The sequence below is a fragment of the Pseudophryne corroboree genome, chromosome 2 (genome assembly GCF_028390025.1).
Source record: "Pseudophryne corroboree isolate aPseCor3 chromosome 2, aPseCor3.hap2, whole genome shotgun sequence".
Taxonomy (NCBI): Eukaryota; Metazoa; Chordata; class Amphibia; order Anura; family Myobatrachidae; genus Pseudophryne; species Pseudophryne corroboree.
The window spans coordinates 106,983,309-107,004,058 of record NC_086445.1 but is presented as its reverse complement, the minus strand read 5'-3'; the positions used below and the strand labels follow the sequence as shown (position 1 = coordinate 107,004,058).

The following is a 20,750-nucleotide window of genomic DNA, read 5'->3' as shown; positions in this document are numbered from 1 at the left end:
GAGACGCCAAGGAGAACGTTCTGCTGCCTGCAACATCCTCCAGCATGACCGGTTTGGCAGTGGGTCAGTAATGGTGTGGGGTGGCATTTCTTTGGGGGGCCGCACAGCCCTCCATGTGCTCGCCAGAGGTAGCCTGACTGCCATTAGGTACCGAGATGAAATCCTCAGACACCTTGTGAGACCATATGCTGGTGCGGTTGGCCCTGGGTTCCTCCTAATGCAAGACAATGCTAGACCTCATGTGGCTGGAGTGTGTCAACAGTTCCTGCAAGACCAAGGCATTGATGCTATGGACTGGCCCGCCCGTTCCTAAGACCTGAATCCAATTGAGCACATCTGGGACATCATGTCTCGCTGCATCCACCAACAGACTGTTGCACCACAGACTGTCCAGGAGTTGGCGAATGCTTTAGTCCAGGTCTGGGAGGAGATCCCTCAGGAGACCATCCGCCACCTCATCAGGAGCATGCCCAGGCATTGTAGGGAGGTCATACAGGCACGTGGAGGCCACACACACTACTGAGCCTCATTTTGACTTGTTTTAAGGACATTACATCAAAGTTGGATCAGCCTGTAGTGTGTTTTTCCACTTTAATTTTGAGTGTGACTCCAAATCTAGACCTCCATGGGTTAATAAATTTGATTTCCATTGATAATTTTTGTGTGATTTTGTTGTCAGCACATTCAACTATGTAAAGAACAAAGTATTTAATAAGAATATTTCATTCATTCAGATCTAGGATGTGTTATTTTAGTGTTCCCTTTATTTTTTTGAGCAGTGTATATATATATATATATATATATATACATATACACACAGTATAGGCTTGCCATACTATCCCTTGTAACCGGGACGCTCATGACTTACATAGGTTCTTTGGCTGACTGACATACATACATACATACATACATACATACACACAAATATAAAACCACAGCACTCGCCACCCCAGAAGCGGGGCACACAAGTTCACTCACCACTCATAGGGTGGGGTGCACATAACCTCGGAACTCGCCACCCCAGAAGCGGGGTTAATCTATAGTTAATTCTTATTAACTGTGACCACTTGCTTTCTCATGCACCACTATGTAGACTCTATTATCCTTATCCTGTGTCAGCTGTTCCTTAGTAATTTATCAGCCAGTGTCAGGTGACTAGTGTACCTTTAAAAGCCATAAGGTATTTGGCAGGTACACATTACACCAAGTAGGCATATTTGCAGTTATATTATGTGTGAAACAGATGCCATGAAGGACCTGCATGAAGGTGGGGTACCTTGGCGATCGGTTTTCAGGCTTCTGTGCATTGGCCAATTCACCAACTAAACCCCCATCATTTATTTATTGTTGTGTTGAGGATAAGTGAGCTTGCTATGGTGAGTGCTGGGTTTTATGTTTGTGTATATATACATATATATATATATTGTGTACAAAAAGGTGCAAATAGCGCTACAACCTGAATATTCTATAACCAGATATCCCTGAGATGGGAGATCTTAAATTACACGTGAATTGGTGCAAAGGTTAGCAAATTAATAAATTAGTTAAAAAACACTCCCAAGACAAATGGTGTCGCAACCAGATTTCAAAATGTCCAATTCCCAAGGGAACTTAGTTTTCAAAATTGTTCTAGTGGTAAATCAGTTGCGCCTTCAGTGTTCGTGAATAATACGTTGCAAATCCTTAAGTGATAGTTAAAATATGCGTACCAGACATACGTGGAACAGTTGCCTTATTTAGGGTGTCTTTGCATCTGGATGTTCCTTACTCGTACTGACTCTCCGTTCCCATCCGTCCAGATGTTGGTGTGGAGTTTGTACGTATATGCAAGACAGTGTATCAATATACTGCTCTTAGAAAGTGACTTGGTGCTACTTTTGTGCAAAATTTGCAATAAAGTGAATATGTGCAGAAGAAGTGCTGTAAGTGTTTGTTTAAAAATATATAAAAATGAATAAAAATGAATATATTACTGGCAGTGTGCCGATTCCCTTTTTTCCTTAGGTAATGTGCTTAAATACCATTTACTAAGGGTGCAACACCACATAGTTCAGTAATTCAGAGGAGATCTAGAGAGGAGGTATATTGATATGAGGCACTTACATCTAAAGTTGCAATAAATTAAACGATGCTGCCGTCATTCCGTCATCAGACTTAAATACCTTAAAAAAAAGTCCCATGCGGGAAGGAAAAGCCTCTGATAGTGTAGTATTATTTAAAAAAACATTTTAATAATACATGAAGCGACAAAAAACATATAGATGGACTCGTACAATTTAGAAATACATATAAGCTTATCTGTTATTTCCTCAGATAGGAGCGGAGTGCCGGTAGGTGCCCAACGCGTTTCGTCCCTTAGTTCATCTCTGGGACTTCCTCAGGGGTCAATGGTGGTCTGCTCTGCATCCCCACACCTTTTATTGAATAATAAGTGGGTCAAATTGCCACACGGAATCGCGCTCGTCAGCCGCGCGTGTAGCGCTACTGCGCATGTGCGGGATTTCAAATCTCGCGAGACTGTTGCCGCCGTGTGTCAGGACTACAAGTGAGAACTACAGATTTCCATTGCGCATGCGCGTCCGTGGCTGGCGCGCATGCGCACACGGGGTTCCGCCGCGATATTGCAATACTCTGTCTCTGAGTTCTGAGAGATAGAGATAGATGCGCCTGTGTGCAGCTGCGCATACCTGCGTGCTGGAATCCTACTAGTAGTTATTTAGATATTTGCATGTGTCAGTTTTGAAGGTGAATACAGGTGTTAGGTATTGCAGGTCACATCACCATAAAGTGTATTTAAGAGGGATATGGCATGCTACATTTACTCATGCAACTTAAAGGAGTAGAGTATACAGCATAAATCACTATTGTTATCTGAACACAATAAGTGTTTGCATAATCATAAGATTTGTTAGATATCATAATTACAAGTATCATATGGTTTTCCTGGTTGTCACCAAGGGAAGCACCAGGGCTCCAACATTGGGGTCCATACATGACAGCTACATGTAATGGATATTGGAGCACCGTGTGCATTAGTCACAAACAAAAGGAATTTTCGCAATACTGGCAATAATGAAAAAGGCACATATATAAATATACAGAAATATATGAAAATATAAAAATATCTAAATATAAATATAGCGAAAGGCATAAAAAATACATATATTGCAAGAACGCTTGTTAAAACGGATTCTTGGAATTGTGCTTATTCTAAAATGTTGAAAGGTACAAACAATGTGTATAAAATATGTAAAAATATATATAAAATATGTGAAGTACGGACCTCTAGGAGGTTAGCGCATGAGGAAGAAGGAGATTTTACAGTTCATGTGGGGGAGTAATTTACAGAAAAGGGGTGAGTTCATAGTGTTCATTGAGACCATCTGGCATCATTGTCCCAAGTGTTTGGATCCAGAACATCTCTCTCTGTGCCAGTCTCTTATCTCTATCTCCGCCCCTCTGTCCTACTTTAATATGTTCAATGGCTTTGAATGTAATTTGATCCGGATTGGAGTTGTGAGTTTTGTTGAAATTTTTTGGAACTGAATGATTGTCCATTCTATTTTTAATTGCTCTCACGTGCTCCTGAATTCTCAGGCGAAGTGTTCTTTTTGTTTTGCCTATGTACTTTAGGCCACACGTGCATTCCAGACAGTACACTACATAATTCGTGGAGCAGTTTATGAGATCCTTGATGTTGTATGTTTTGGACAAGTTGGAAGTGCTGAATTTCTTTCCATCCTTGTGTGCATATTTGCAAATGCAACAATGGTTGCATTTAAAAAATCCGGTCGATTTAAGCCATGGGCCAGTGGGTTCCGTCACTGTTGGTTTTAGTAGGCTGGGTGCTAGAATATCTTTCAAATTTCTAGCTTTCCTATAGATGGTTCTCGGTCTTTCCGGTAGTATGGGATTAAGAACCTTATCCATTTGGAGGATGTGCCAGTGTCTTTTTAGTGCCCCCTCGATCTTTTTCTCTCCAGCATTAAATGTGGTGATGAAGTTCAGTTGGTGAGCGCCTTCTTCTTTGGGTTTGTATCTAAGTAGATCTTCTCTCTGTGTGGTATTCGTTTTTTCTTTCGCTTTACTAATTGTTTTCAGAGGATAACCTCTGTCCAAAAACCTGTGTGAGTAGGTGTCAAGTTGGGTTTGGAAATCTTCATCCCTTGTGCAGTTTCTCTTCAGTCTGCAGAATTGTGAGAAGGGAATATTGGTTTTCCACTTCTCTAGATGGCCACTATTGAAGTGCAGGTAACTATTTTTGTCCACTGCTTTAATGTAGTTCTTGGTTATTATTTGCGTGCCTTCCAATGTGAGTATTAGGTCCAAATATTCTATTTCTACCTTATGTGCTTTGTATGTGAAGGTTAGATTGAAGTTGTTTGCAGAAATCGTTTTGAAAAAATCAGTGAAGGATTCTTCGCTCCCTTTCCAGATCAGCAGAATGTCATCTATGTACCTGCGGTATATAACGATGTTTGAATGATACTCATTACACTTGTATATCTGGTCTTTCTCCCAGCACCCCATGTGTAGATTGGCGAAACTGGGAGCAAAAACCGTACCCATTGCGGTCCCGCAGGTCTGTAGGTAAAATCCGTTAAGAAACTTAAAATAATTATGAGTGAGGATGAACTTTATTAAAAGACAAATAAAATCCTTGTGGCCTTCTTCCAGATTCGTATCATGCTGCAGGAATTCCCTGCATGACTCAATCCCTTTTGTGTGTTCTATTGATGTGTAGAGAGATTGAACATCTATGGTTACCCATAGAAAATCATCTTCCCATCTTACATCCTTCAGATCATTCAGTATCGCTGTGGTATCCTTTACATACGACTCCAAGTTTGTGACATATTTGTGTAGGAATATTTCTACATACTCCGAGATGTTGGCTGTGACAGAGTCGATTCCAGCAACAATGGGACGGCCTGGAGGTTTGGTGAGACATTTGTGTATCTTGGGAAGAAAATAGAATATCGGAATGATAGGATTATTTGTCATCATGTATTGGAATTCATCTTTGTTTATGAATCCTGCTCTCAGGCCTTCTACTAAAATAGTTCTCAAATCTGACACGAAGGATTCCGTGGGATCCTTATCCAGTTTCTTATAGGAATTCTCATCTCCCAGAAGTCGGTATGCCTCTTCCTCATAGTCCTTCCTATTCATTATCACCAGGCCGCCCCCCTTGTCTGCAGGTTTTAGGACGATAGTGGGATCATTCTTTATTGTCTTAAGTGCGTTTTTCTCGAAATTAGTGAGGTTCTCCTTGACCTTCAGTTGGTTTCCATCCTCACACAGGTCTTTTTTGACAAGTTCATAGAACAGATCTATCTGGCTGCTTTTTGATTCCAAGGGATAAAATTTTGAGCTTGTTTTCAGACCCGATTTGTTAATGATTTCCTCATAATTCTTTATCATGCCTGTTTCTTTTTTGAGAAAGTGTCTCTTTAAGGTCAATTTGCGAACAAATTTGTTTAGGTCCAGAAATAACTGGAACTTGTTTGGTTTGGCGGTAGGTGCAAAAGAGAATCCTTTTCCTAAGAGTGTCATTTCTGGGTCTGTTAATTTTTTATCCGAGATGTTAAAGATGCCTTTTTCTTTTTCTTTTTCTCCTGTGTCTATAGTTGTTGCCGATTTCTTTTCCTTACGTTGAGAGCATCCTGCTCTTCTTCCTCTTCTTCTTCCCTTGCGGACCTTTTTAGGGGGGAAGCTGTGTGAATACTTTCTTTGATGGAGTTCCTCTTGTATCGGTCCCTCCATGCAGGCGTGGCTGGTGATAAAAAATCACTCTCGCTTTCGGAGTTCAATCTGTTCAGTGCTGTGTAACGATTTCTTGTTGTTGTTGATCCATTCCTAGGTGTATTCATTCCTCTTGTTGGTAGTCTTCGTGGCTTAAAAGGGACGGTTGACCATCCCTCTTCTCGTCTGTTATTTCGATAATTTTGTTCATACGTTCTATTCCTAGTTCCATTGGTATTCTTACTCCTGTTCCATTGCTTGATCCTGTCGTTGCAATAGTCCTGTTTATCCCTCTGGAATTTTTTCTCCTTCCTTTGGATCACTTCTTTTTCCACTCTTTCTATCTTTTTAATCAGAACCGTTTCATTAATCCTATAGTTTTCGTCGTTTTTCAAAGGTTCCATGGCTCTTTCCTTCATATCTAGTTCCAGTTCTATGTTTACGAGTTCTTTCTTCTTTTCTGAAATGATGAGCTGTATCAGCTTTATTGAGCAGTCATGAAGGATCTTGTCCCAATTTGAAGAGAATTCAACATTGTTGAGACCGAAGGTGGGTGTTTTGGTCAATCTTAGACCCCTTGGTATCCTGTATCCTGTCGACCTTCACGTATTGCTCTAGGCCGTGTGCGCATGCGCGCCAGCCACGGACGCGCATGCGCAATGGAAATCTGTAGTTCTCACTTGTAGTCCTGACACACGGCGGCAACAGTCTCGCGAGATTTGAAATCCTGCACATGCGCAGTAGCGCTACACGCGCGGCTGACGAGCGCGATTCCGTGTGGCAATTTGACCCACTTATTATTCAATAAAAGGTGTGGGGATGCAGAGCAGACCACCATTGACCCCTGAGGAAGTCCCAGAGATGAACTAAGGGACGAAACGCGTTGGGCACCTACCGGCACTCCGCTCCTATCTGAGGAAATAACAGATAAGCTTATATGTATTTCTAAATTGTACGAGTCCATCTATATGTTTTTTGTCGCTTCATGTATTATTAAAATGTTTTTTTAAATAATACTACACTATCAGAGGCTTTTCCTTCCCGCATGGGACTTTTTTTTAAGGTATTTAAGTCTGATGACGGAATGACGGCAGCATCGTTTAATTTATTGCAACTTTAGATGTAAGTGCCTCATATCAATATACCTCCTCTCTAGATCTCCTCTGAATTACTGAACTATGTGGTGTTGCACCCTTAGTAAATGGTATTTAAGCACATTACCTAAGGAAAAAAGGGAATCAGCACACTGCCAGTAATATATTCATTTTTATTCATTTTTATATATTTTTAAACAAACACTTACAGCACTTCTTCTGCACATATTCACTTTATTGCAAATTTTGCACAAAAGTAGCACCAAGTCACTTTCTAAGAGCAGTATATTGATACACTGTCTTGCATATACGTACAAACTCCACACCAACATCTGGACGGATGGGAACGGAGAGTCAGTACGAGTAAGGAACATCCAGATGCAAAGACACCCTAAATAAGGCAACTGTTCCACGTATGTCTGGTACGCATATTTTAACTATCACTTAAGGATTTGCAACGTATTATTCACGAACACTGAAGGCGCAACTGATTTACCACTAGAACAATTTTGAAAACCAAGTTCCCTTGGGAATTGGACATTTTGAAATCTGGTTGCGACACCATTTGTCTTGGGAGTGTTTTTTAACTAATTTATTAATTTGCTAACCTTTGCACCAATTCACGTGTAATTTAAGATCTCCCATCTCAGGGATATCTGGTTATAGAATATTCAGGTTGTAGCGCTATTTGCACCTTTTTGTACACAATTTACCTCGAATCCCATTGGCTAATAGCAGCTCCCACATTCACACAAAAATGAGTTCCATGAGAACTAACCTAGGAAATACTAGGAATTTGATGTGTCAGCGAATATTCAATGAAGAACCAGTTGATAATGCAGTACACAGCACAAACGATCTAGATAAGAACTTTTGGGATCTGGAAAAATTACTTATAAAGGAAACAAAGGTGTGGTGGGATATTGCCGGCCTAGAGCAAAACGTGAAGGTCGACAGGATACCAAGGGGTCTAAGATTGACCAAAACACCCACCTTCGGTCTCAACAATGTTGAATTCTCTTCAAATTGGGACAAGATCCTTCATGACTGCTCAATAAAGCTGATACAGCTCATCATTTCAGAAAAGAAGAAAGAACTCGTAAACATAGAACTGGAACTAGATATGAAGGAAAGAGCCATGGAACCTTTGAAAAACGACGAAAACTATAGGATTAATGAAACGGTTCTGATTAAAAAGATAGAAAGAGTGGAAAAAGAAGTGATCCAAAGGAAGGAGAAAAAATTCCAGAGGGATAAACAGGACTATTGCAACGACAGGATCAAGCAATGGAACAGGAGTAAGAATACCAATGGAACTAGGAATAGAACGTATGAACAAAATTATCGAAATAACAGACGAGAAGAGGGATGGTCAACCGTCCCTTTTAAGCCACGAAGACTACCAACAAGAGGAATGAATACACCTAGGAATGGATCAACAACAACAAGAAATCGTTACACAGCACTGAACAGATTGAACTCCGAAAGCGAGAGTGATTTTTTATCACCAGCCACGCCTGCATGGAGGGACCGATACAAGAGGAACTCCATCAAAGAAAGTATTCACACAGCTTCCCCCCTAAAAAGGTCCGCAAGGGAAGAAGAAGAGGAAGAAGAGCAGGATGCTCTCAACGTAAGGAAAAGAAATCGGCAACAACTATAGACACAGGAGAAAAAGAAAAAGAAAAAGGCATCTTTAACATCTCGGATAAAAAATTAACAGACCCAGAAATGACACTCTTAGGAAAAGGATTCTCTTTTGCACCTACCGCCAAACCAAACAAGTTCCAGTTATTTCTGGACCTAAACAAATTTGTTCGCAAATTGACCTTAAAGAGACACTTTCTCAAAAAAGAAACAGGCATGATAAAGAATTATGAGGAAATCATTAACAAATCGGGTCTGAAAACAAGCTCAAAATTTTATCCCTTGGAATCAAAAAGCAGCCAGATAGATCTGTTCTATGAACTTGTCAAAAAAGACCTGTGTGAGGATGGAAACCAACTGAAGGTCAAGGAGAACCTCACTAATTTCGAGAAAAACGCACTTAAGACAATAAAGAATGATCCCACTATCGTCCTAAAACCTGCAGACAAGGGGGGCGGCCTGGTGATAATGAATAGGAAGGACTATGAGGAAGAGGCATACCGACTTCTGGGAGATGAGAATTCCTACAAGAAACTGGATAAGGATCCCACGGAATCCTTCGTGTCAGATTTGAGAACTATTTTAGTAGAAGGCCTGAGAGCAGGATTCATAAACAAAGATGAATTCCAATACATGATGACAAATAATCCTATCATTCCGATATTCTATTTTCTTCCCAAGATACACAAATGTCTCACCAAACCTCCAGGCCGTCCCATAGTTGCTGGAATCGACTCTGTCACAGCCAACATCTCGGAGTATGTAGAAATATTCCTACACAAATATGTCACAAACTTGGAGTCGTATGTAAAGGATACCACAGCGATACTGAATGATCTGAAGGATGTAAGATGGGAAGATGATTTTCTATGGGTAACCATAGATGTTCAATCTCTCTACACATCAATAGAACACACAAAAGGGATTGAGTCATGCAGGGAATTCCTGCAGCATGATACGAATCTGGAAGAAGGCCACAAGGATTTTATTTGTCTTTTAATAAAGTTCATCCTCACTCATAATTATTTTAAGTTTCTTAACGGATTTTACCTACAGACCTGCGGGACCGCAATGGGTACGGTTTTTGCTCCCAGTTTCGCCAATCTACACATGGGGTGCTGGGAGAAAGACCAGATATACAAGTGTAATGAGTATCATTCAAACATCGTTATATACCGCAGGTACATAGATGACATTCTGCTGATCTGGAAAGGGAGCGAAGAATCCTTCACTGATTTTTTCAAAACGATTTCTGCAAACAACTTCAATCTAACCTTCACATACAAAGCACATAAGGTAGAAATAGAATATTTGGACCTAATACTCACATTGGAAGGCACGCAAATAATAACCAAGAACTACATTAAAGCAGTGGACAAAAATAGTTACCTGCACTTCAATAGTGGCCATCTAGAGAAGTGGAAAACCAATATTCCCTTCTCACAATTCTGCAGACTGAAGAGAAACTGCACAAGGGATGAAGATTTCCAAACCCAACTTGACACCTACTCACACAGGTTTTTGGACAGAGGTTATCCTCTGAAAACAATTAGTAAAGCGAAAGAAAAAACGAATACCACACAGAGAGAAGATCTACTTAGATACAAACCCAAAGAAGAAGGCGCTCACCAACTGAACTTCATCACCACATTTAATGCTGGAGAGAAAAAGATCGAGGGGGCACTAAAAAGACACTGGCACATCCTCCAAATGGATAAGGTTCTTAATCCCATACTACCGGAAAGACCGAGAACCATCTATAGGAAAGCTAGAAATTTGAAAGATATTCTAGCACCCAGCCTACTAAAACCAACAGTGACGGAACCCACTGGCCCATGGCTTAAATCGACCGGATTTTTTAAATGCAACCATTGTTGCATTTGCAAATATGCACACAAGGATGGAAAGAAATTCAGCACTTCCAACTTGTCCAAAACATACAACATCAAGGATCTCATAAACTGCTCCACGAATTATGTAGTGTACTGTCTGGAATGCACGTGTGGCCTAAAGTACATAGGCAAAACAAAAAGAACACTTCGCCTGAGAATTCAGGAGCACGTGAGAGCAATTAAAAATAGAATGGACAATCATTCAGTTCCAAAACATTTCAACAAAACTCACAACTCCAATCCGGATCAAATTACATTCAAAGCCATTGAACATATTAAAGTAGGACAGAGGGGCGGAGATAGAGATAAGAGACTGGCACAGAGAGAGATGTTCTGGATCCAAACACTTGGGACAATGATGCCAGATGGTCTCAATGAACACTATGAACTCACCCCTTTTCTGTAAATTACTCCCCCACATGAACTGTAAAATCTCCTTCTTCCTCATGCGCTAACCTCCTAGAGGTCCGTACTTCACATATTTTATATATATTTTTACATATTTTATACACATTGTTTGTACCTTTCAACATTTTAGAATAAGCACAATTCCAAGAATCCGTTTTAACAAGCGTTCTTGCAATATATGTATTTTTTATGCCTTTCGCTATATTTATATTTAGATATTTTTATATTTTCATATATTTCTGTATATTTATATATGTGCCTTTTTCATTATTGCCAGTATTGCGAAAATTCCTTTTGTTTGTGACTAATGCACACGGTGCTCCAATATCCATTACATGTAGCTGTCATGTATGGACCCCAATGTTGGAGCCCTGGTGCTTCCCTTGGTGACAACCAGGAAAACCATATGATACTTGTAATTATGATATCTAACAAATCTTATGATTATGCAAACACTTATTGTGTTCAGATAACAATAGTGATTTATGCTGTATACTCTACTCCTTTAAGTTGCATGAGTAAATGTAGCATGCCATATCCCTCTTAAATACACTTTATGGTGATGTGACCTGCAATACCTAACACCTGTATTCACCTTCAAAACTGACACATGCAAATATCTAAATAACTACTAGTAGGATTCCAGCACGCAGGTATGCGCAGCTGCACACAGGCGCATCTATCTCTATCTCTCAGAACTCAGAGACAGAGTATTGCAATATCGCGGCGGAACCCCGTGTGCGCATGCGCGCCAGCCACGGACGCGCATGCGCAATGGAAATCTGTAGTTCTCACTTGTAGTCCTGACACACGGCGGCAACAGTCTCGCGAGATTTGAAATCCCGCACATGCGCAGTAGCGCTACACGCGCGGCTGACGAGCACGATTCCGTGTGGCAATTTGACCCACTTATTATTCAATAAAAGGTGTGGGGATGCAGAGCAGACCACCATTGACCCCTGAGGAAGTCCCAGAGATGAACTAAGGGACGAAACGCGTTGGGCACCTACCGGCACTCCGCTCCTATCTGAGGAAATAACAGATAAGCTTATATGTATTTCTAAATTGTACGAGTCCATCTATATGTTTTTTGTCGCTTCATGTATTATTAAAATGTTTTTTTAAATAATACTACACTATCAGAGGCTTTTCCTTCCCGCATGGGACTTTTTTTTAAGGTATTTAAGTCTGATGACGGAATGACGGCAGCATCGTTTAATTTATTGCAACTTTAGATGTAAGTGCCTCATATCAATATACCTCCTCTCTAGATCTCCTCTGAATTACTGAACTATGTGGTGTTGCACCCTTAGTAAATGGTATTTAAGCACATTACCTAAGGAAAAAAGGGAATCAGCACACTGCCAGTAATATATTCATTTTTATATATTTTTAAACAAACACTTACAGCACTTCTTCTGCACATATTCACTTTATTGCAAATTTTGCACAAAAGTAGCACCAAGTCACTTTCTAAGAGCAGTATATTGATACACTGTCTTGCATATACGTACAAACTCCACACCAACATCTGGACGGATGGGAACGGAGAGTCAGTACGAGTAAGGAACATCCAGATGCAAAGACACCCTAAATAAGGCAACTGTTCCACGTATGTCTGGTACGCATATTTTAACTATCACTTAAGGATTTGCAACGTATTATTCACGAACACTGAAGGCGCAACTGATTTACCACTAGAACAATATATATATATATATATATATATATATTTAGTCCTTTTTGGTCGGCACTACCAATTACAATCATATGGCCCAGGTGCTCCCCCAGGTAGCAATCCACAAATAGAGATCAATAAGTGGGTGGCACTCACGGGACTTCTCAATAATGGATAATCATATCATCTATTTAATCCAGTTCTAACATGATTTGTATGAAAGAATATCTACATCATCATCAATATCTATGACTAGGATGACAGCATTAAGAGCTAAGTGCCCAAAATAACCGTTTTAGATCATTGCCATGCTAGTGGTCCATATTTTCAGTCTGCAGACAAATAACTGTCAAGTGTGTTATTTATCAATGTTTTCTAATTCCCCATAGGAAAGAAATGCACCTATGGGCATAAGTGCAAGTATTACCACCCCGAAAGGGGCAATCAGCCACAGAGGTCAGTGGCGGATGAACTTCGTGCCATGTCTCGTAGCAACATTGCCAAAACTGCTGGTGAAATTGGGTTGGTCAAGAGCAACAGTGTTCCTTCAAACACCAAGATTGACACCAACTCCGATGGGAAGCGCTCGACTCCAAAGAGGCAATCAGACCCTAGTATTAGAACTCAGGCGTTTGACTTAGAGGAGAAACTCCCCACCAAAAACAAATTGGAAACTAGGTCTGTACCATCTTTAGTTAGTCTATCAAATGTGAAACCCCAAAGTACTACTCCGTCTAGAAAGGGAATGCTTAACAATGTGCATTTACCATCTCAGGACCAAATACCACCCGGGCTTTATCCGTATCCCAAATGTGAATCCCCAGTGGATATGGGGTATTATTCAATGATGAATGCTTATTCAAACCTTGGCATCTCTGGAACCCGGAGTCCAGAACGGCGTTTCTCTCTGGATACAGAGTACAGGATAAGTTCTGTGGCATCTGACTGCAGTAGTGAAGGTAGTTTGAGCTGTGGCAGCAGTGGGGATTCATATGCTGGATATACCGACCGCTCCTATGTCAGCTCCCCTGACTCACAGCTGGATGACAATCTAAAATGTCAGCATATTCATCCGCACAGCCATTCAGGTTCGCAAGCGTTCATGCAAGGTTACCATGATTCCTTGACAAGAGTCCAAAGTTATGGGCACGAACAAGAGGTAAAACATCACCACAAGCCTCCACCACCTTATATGCCCATGCCCCTGCAGCACCCCGTCATTGCAGCTCGCTCAAGTTGTCCGAATGAGTATCATGTTTCCCAGAATTCCCCAGTGTCAAAGAATGGAATCATGGGTAGGCATTTGGTTTCTACAAGAATGGAGAGCATCTCTGATTCACGCTTGTACGAAAGCCCCCCACAGCGGCAACACAAAACTTATTTAAGCCAAGAAAGCCCCAGAAGCTGGGACCAACTTAACTATGGTGTCGATACTTATGGCTATCGTCCAAATTGCTCTATGGTGAGTAACCCTTCACAACCATGCTATGAGAAGTTTGCTTTCCAGAGCCCGCCAAAGAACCAAGACCCATTTTGGCGGGTACCATACTGTGGTGTTCCCCAAGAGTCCCCGAGATTTTCAAATACGAGAGAAAAGATCTTTGTGAACTTGTGTAACATCTTTCCAGCAGAACTGGTGCGAATTGTCATGAAAAGAAATCCACATGTGACTGACGCTCAACAGCTGGCAGCAGCCATTTTGGTGGAGAAATCCCAGTGTGGATATTGAAGATAATTAAAAAAAAAAACACAACAACAACTATACACCTATTGGGGTGTGACGTTAATTTGTTTTGTTCAGCTAATGCTGAAGGAGGTTTGCTACAATAGCATTTGCAATCTCCTTCCAAGCAAGGGGGTTATATAGTAGTTCATGTATGTTACTTACCAAGCCACTATGCTCGAGTCCTAGCAGTGCTCAAGATTTGTATTGAGGTGTGAGGGCTCGGATACACCGCAGGGTTGTATATAACACTATTACTAAAAGCAGAGGTTGTTTTCTGTTTTTGGAATTGCCTTGATGAATTGCATTACCTGCAGCCTTTGTAAAAATGGCTTGAGCCAAGCATTACTTTTTATAAGCATTTTATTTATTATTTATATTTTGATAGTTTGGTGCATCAGGGGTTTTCAGACAAGCACTTTTTATTCCTATGCTCATTTCAGAATGAGCAAGCTTAAAGCACCAGTCCTTTTTACATCTAAGGAGCTTATCTCAGAGAGTACAACTGTTAATGCAGATGATAGTGATGTGACGCGTTTCATCATAATTATCACTAGTAACAAGAATCGACTGATTCCATAGACGTCAGTATAACCATTAATTGCTCTTACACTATCGGTTAGCTCTTGGAAAATAACCTGCCATATTTTTTTGTCTTTTGCATTCCCGCTGGTTAACTCTAGAAAGTATTTTTTTATTATTTTAACTATGAATGTCCTCAGAAAAGAATTACTAGCATTTACCAATTTGAGTTAAGAAAGGGACTGATTCTTTAATTAGTGCTTTTACCTGTACATGTAGCTTATTAACTAAATTAATTATTGTAACACTGTAGATTTTTTGTGTTATATAATTATTATTATTATTATTATTTTTTTTATAAAACAAAGACCAAACAGCACTGATATTTTATTTTTTTACTATTTATTTTTTTATGATTTTGTTTCGTTTTGTACTACCAACTAACATGGGTAACAATATATTGATTATTGACACAGTACAGCACTTTTATTGTGGTTTTTGTTCATTTACTTTTTTTTTATTTATTTAAACGATGTACTGTAGCAATTGCATATTTACTGATTCGTATGGATTTACTATAACAGACTGTTTTGAGTGAGTGAGCTTTTTGTGTTTTTTTATGTTTTTGCATTGCTGTCTGTCGGTTTAAGTTAACACAAGACAAATTTTTCTCAATCCAAGATCACAAGGACTAAAATCAGACACACACAAAATACACACACACACGAAGATCCAGACTCACCTAACCCCCGTACACACTGGGTGACAACACAGGACGACATGAACGATGACAATCTTTTTTGCAAGATCTATCGTTCATATCGTCCAGTGTGTATGGATGAATGATGAACAATGCTCCACACCCACAGGTCATTTTCGTTCATCCATGATCTACCGAACATGCAGCTCAATGATAACTATATAGTTGAACTGCATGTTCAGGGAGAGCGAGGGACATGGCCGTCTATTCATATGGGCTCAATGGGCAATTGCCCAAGGGCTCCATGAGTATAAGGGCCCTAGGCTGATAGTTGAGGGTCCTCTTTTTCCAGGGGTACTAGAGTTTTGAAAATCGGCCCTGGGGAACCGGAGATATTCGACTTCAAAGCAGTGGTCCTAATCTGAGCCTATTAATTGCTCTTCCCAGCCAGATATATTGGGTTCTGTCTGACTTAGAGTTTTTCTGAGGGTATACTCCAAAATCTGGGACTCTTCACTTTGTGCGGAAACTGGTAGCTTGTCTCTACTATGCCCAGAACCAGAGATATCAGCCTTCCAGCAGCTGGTCTCTACTCCAGCTTCACACGCCTGGTATGTAGTTTTATATATTTGTTGGTGGATTGCTCTGGCTCCTGAACTCTGATCCCCAAGTCCCCAGTACCTCCTGAAAGGTGGGACACACTATTGAAAGCTTAGAAATCTATTTCCAGGAACTGGAGATATCTGCAGCCAAGCAAGCTGCCCTCTCACCAGAAAATGATGAATATTAAGCCCACTCCACTATCCACCCCTCCCCTACATATTAAACCACCCTACCACCCTGGAAGTCATGCAGCGGGGCCCCGTCATTCAGCCCAATGCCCCTTTCTACAGTTTAGTGTTCTCCCTCCAACCCCATCTCCCACCATCTGTGCAGTAAAGGAGTAATTAGCAGAAATTACTGCTCCGGGTCCTACATGCTGAACTGAAGATAGAACACCCATATCACACGCGGGACATAAAAACTGCTGCTGATAGCAACCCCCCCCATCATTACCGCTGGAGGATGGGTAGGGGCCCCAGTGCATTGCTTGCCCAGGGGCCTACACTGCTGTTAAGACGGCCCTGGTGGTTGATGACGTCACTGAACGATAATGTTCATCAATATCGTTCAGTGTGTATGCACTGGCGATCTCCCCTAATTAGCAATCAGCGATATAGTGCTGATTGCTAACTAGAGGTGGTAACTCAGTGTGTGACCGGCTTTAATCATTTATCTGTAATGCTACTTTTTTCAAAAACTTAGTTACACTTTCTATACCACAACCTCTTAGTTGCTTACTGACTTTGATATACCCATGTTCCCTGACAGTTATAAAGAACAGTATAAATGGAACAATAAGTCAAAACATTATATCACTATATGTAAGGGATAATCTATAAAGGAGGATGAATGGAAATATTGCATGAACTTATTTTTCTTCCTTGTAGTCTGGAATGGCATATCAATATTTTTCTGCTACATTTTCTTAACGTTAATCAGTAAAACTTGTGGACGTTTTAACTTAGCAATTGAACATCCCTTTTATACGTATAATACAATTAGAGCAATTACTTTTTACATGTATATTTTTACCTATATTTTTTTCCTTCAATGGATCCAGTCCTGCACAGTAAAAAAAAAGAAGGAAATCATTCTGCCAGAAGAGGACAGAGACAATAAAAAATATATATTTTCATAAGAAAGCACAGCAGAACAACAACTTTATTAAGGAATAAAAAAACATTTTTTTACACCGTTATACTTAGGCAAAAAAAAATTAAAAAAAAATTATTACACGGAGTAGAAATATATAGCTAGGCCATCAAAGATTTGTTTAGGAATGTTTTGATAATTCTACACAGATTTAAATACTGAGTGATGTTCAGGAATGTGTAATTTAACAATAGCCTGTCCACTAATAGCTCTGCTCATTTGTAATTTATGGCCGTGCAAGTAAAATCTCATTGAATATAAATATTTAATCCCCCCCCCCCCCTCTTTACCCCAAAAGATAATGCAGATAGATTTGTCAAATCTAAATATACAGATTATTTTTAGCTGGCCACACATGAGAGGAGATGTCTCAAGTCTTGTGCTAGATAAATAACAGATGATTGCTTGCGTTGGGTAACACCTCCCTCCACTTTATCTGTCTCCAAGGCTTGATACATCTGACCCATAGGCTGATCCTGCCTAAGTCACATGATGAATGTTCAGTTTGACTACACACATTACTTTGGTGTGTTAATGTAGTTGAAAGATGACTGCTTACACCTAGAAAGCGGTTGTTTGTTAAGACTTAAGACCATGCACTGTAACATCTGCCTAGTTTAGTTGTGTAGTCAGCATTAAATTGCCTCTTTTCATGTCAGCGGAGATTAATGCTACATCCAAAGTGTTCAATTTAGGCAAAATGATTTGACAATACACTAAGGTGATAGGAAATTGTATCAGGGTAACAATAGAATATAAGATTGCTCCATGTATTTTATAAAACCTTAAATAAGTAGGTACAAGTCCCCGTTTTTAGACGAAGAAAAGAATATTGATGTACTGTAGGTTCTCTACCTAATGGAGCCAAAAAAAACTAAAAAGCTTTTCCGATGATAGCGTATTCAATTGCTGGTGAAAGTGGGAATTGTCAGCAGTTCAGTAATAGTAGTAGTAATGTAAAAGAATAATAGTTTTTAATAATAGTAATAATAACAATAGATTTATATATTCCCAGTAAATAATAATTTTTTTTTTATAAGAGCGCCAAATCTAAATTGACTTGTGCTAATTTAACTCTATTCTGATAATTGAAGCCACAATGAAAGTCAAAATATTATATTTCATATATTAGAGACGGTAGTAATAAACGTCCTGGACAGACTGATTGTACTCTCCCAACACTTTGCAATGAGATCAACAACACATTTATGTAATCAATAGAAAGGGAGCATGCATTTCCCAGTAGGTGCAAAGGTGTCTATAGATGGCCATACACTGCACGATAATTCTTCCAACCTGCCAATTTAACAGCTGAAAACACCGTCTGGATTGTTTGCTTTGGTTTTCAAATCTGTCTGATCCACCCAACTGTTGTTCAGCCAAATTTAGGCTGTGAATGGAAAAGTGTGTAGTGCCTCAATACATCTATCTGGCAACCATCCTCCTCCCATATCCCTGTCGGGTGATTGGCGTCACGAACAGTGCAGGGTAGTGAATGGAGAGCTTTATTGTGAATATGTGCAGATTACCGACACAATCTGAGCCATAGGCATGCACCACACAGAGCCACACCCCCAACTCAGCCATTTACCTCTTCCTGTGTGCCGGCTGAGGACTGGGCGGAGCTGGATTGCAGTGCCTGCCGACATCATTGTTTGTTCTGCCCTACTCCAAGGTACATGGCCTAGGTCAATTTTCAAACAAAAAGAGCTTGTGCTCTCACCTGGTAAAGCTGGAACAGTTCCAAAACCGCTTTAGCTCCACTCTTGAATCTTATTTTAATATCTTGTCATTCAGCACAAAATCGCATCTTTGTGCTGCATCGCTGTGTCTAACCCCGAGTCCCTTGATATGCTTTACACTCATGTGCAGTTTCATAGGCAGTTTTGGTTATTAACATACATCCTTTCTCTTTTTCATTTTAAATTAAGGATAATTCTTGGTACTACTTATTGATGGTTATTCCGAGTTGATCGCTCGATAGCAGTTTTTAGCAGCCGTGCAAACGCAATGTCGCCGCCCACCGGGGAGTGTATTTTCGCTTAGCAGAAGTGCGAACGCCTGTGCAGCAGAGCGCCTGCAAAATCATTTTGTGCAAAACAAGACCAGCCCTCAACTTACTCTTCGTGTGCGTTTATTCTAACGTTGGAAGGTTGTCTTTTGACGTCACACACCCGCCCAGCCATGCCTGCGTTTTCCCTGGCACGCCTGCGTTTTTCTAAGCACTCCCTGAAAACGGTCAGTTGACACCCAGAAACGCCCCTTTCCTGTCAATGTTCTTGCGGCCGCCAGTGCGAATGAAAATGTCGCTAGAGCATGTGCAAAACCACAAAAGCCTTCGTACCCGTACGTCGTGCATGCGCATTGCGGTACATACGCAGAAATGCAGATTTTTAGCCTGATCGATGCGCTGCCAACAACGGCAGCTAGTGATCAACTCGGAATGACCCCTATTGTCTTGCAGTGTTGGTTTGTATTGCACATAAGGCTTCACCTTACCGCTTGTGTAGATGAAATAGAGATTATTTTTGTTTTTGATCAATTGTAGAAATCTAGCTTGGTGTACATAAGTGTAATAGTATTAACCAGAAAATAGCCTCCAAGTTGATACAAATTGTATCATTTTAAGTGAATTTTTTTATTTTATTTTTTATACATTCGATTGATGCAAAGGCTTTAGGCAGTATTTCATCTAGCATTCAGAATCTGTAGGAAATCTTTAGGTAGTAGTACGTCATTTCCTCTTAAGTTCTAATGGATGGTAAGTAGAGGACACTCTAATGATCAGGCTGCCTCTTAAGAACATCCAGATTTGTATTGCTAGCCTTTACGGCTGTGACTGAATTTGGGTGTTTAAAATATAAGGTGATATATTTAGTCTATCAGATATTCCAGTCCAAAATAATGCCAATGGTTTAAACAAGATGAAGATGAAATAAAGCCTGAAAATGACAATGAAATGCCTTTGGATTTGCTAGCATTAAACTATTTGTGTAACACTGTGTGTTGCTGCAAGTAGGGTTTGCGTATTCAGAAAAAGCTTCTGATCGGCATTGCGTTTATATGAATTAAGGTGCATCTGTTGTCCTCACAGAGTGAAGGTGGTCATTTTAAAGGCCGAACAGCCATTCTTGAGAATATAGCCTATGAGTGTGCTGGAAACCAGTGATGTCACTAATTCCTAGCGATCTGATAGGCTGCTTTCTCATGCGTACTGTTGCAGTCCATGAAATGGCTTCCTCCACCTTGTGAAAAATGCACTTTAACTAGTAATCTGAACTGTGTTCAGGATGTGTTCTTGTATACGGCCAGTTCTGGTCCTTTATTCATTGCTGGATAATGACTCACCAACCTGATGGGAGTTGAAGTCCAACAAAAGCTGGAGTACCAAGACTGTAAATTTATTTTCTACACGGTTTTTACAGAGCATTAATTACAGAATTTGCATGTATTCTTTCTGTGCCAGTGAAATAAATGAATAAATCAAGAGTTTACACAAGTGAATGAATGTATTTTAAAGAAACACAGGGAATAGATTCTGGCTGGTATGGAAACATTTGCCTTTTAGTTTTCCAAATATTGTATG

General features: G+C 40.1%; 1 protein-coding gene across 2 annotated transcripts in view; it reads left to right on the top strand.

Annotated features, from left to right (window-relative positions):
* ZC3H12C (zinc finger CCCH-type containing 12C) overlaps positions 1–14,984 on the top strand; it is a 297,586-nt gene extending 282,602 nt beyond the window's left edge. For both annotated transcript variants that reach the window (XM_063957019.1, XM_063957018.1), the window contains exon 6: positions 12,854–14,984. In XM_063957019.1, the coding sequence (XP_063813089.1) occupies positions 12,854–14,193 (1,340 nt within the window). In that variant the 3' untranslated portion in view covers positions 14,194–14,984. The remainder of the gene's footprint in view (positions 1–12,853) is intronic.
* Positions 14,985–20,750: the final 5,766 nt, after the last annotated feature.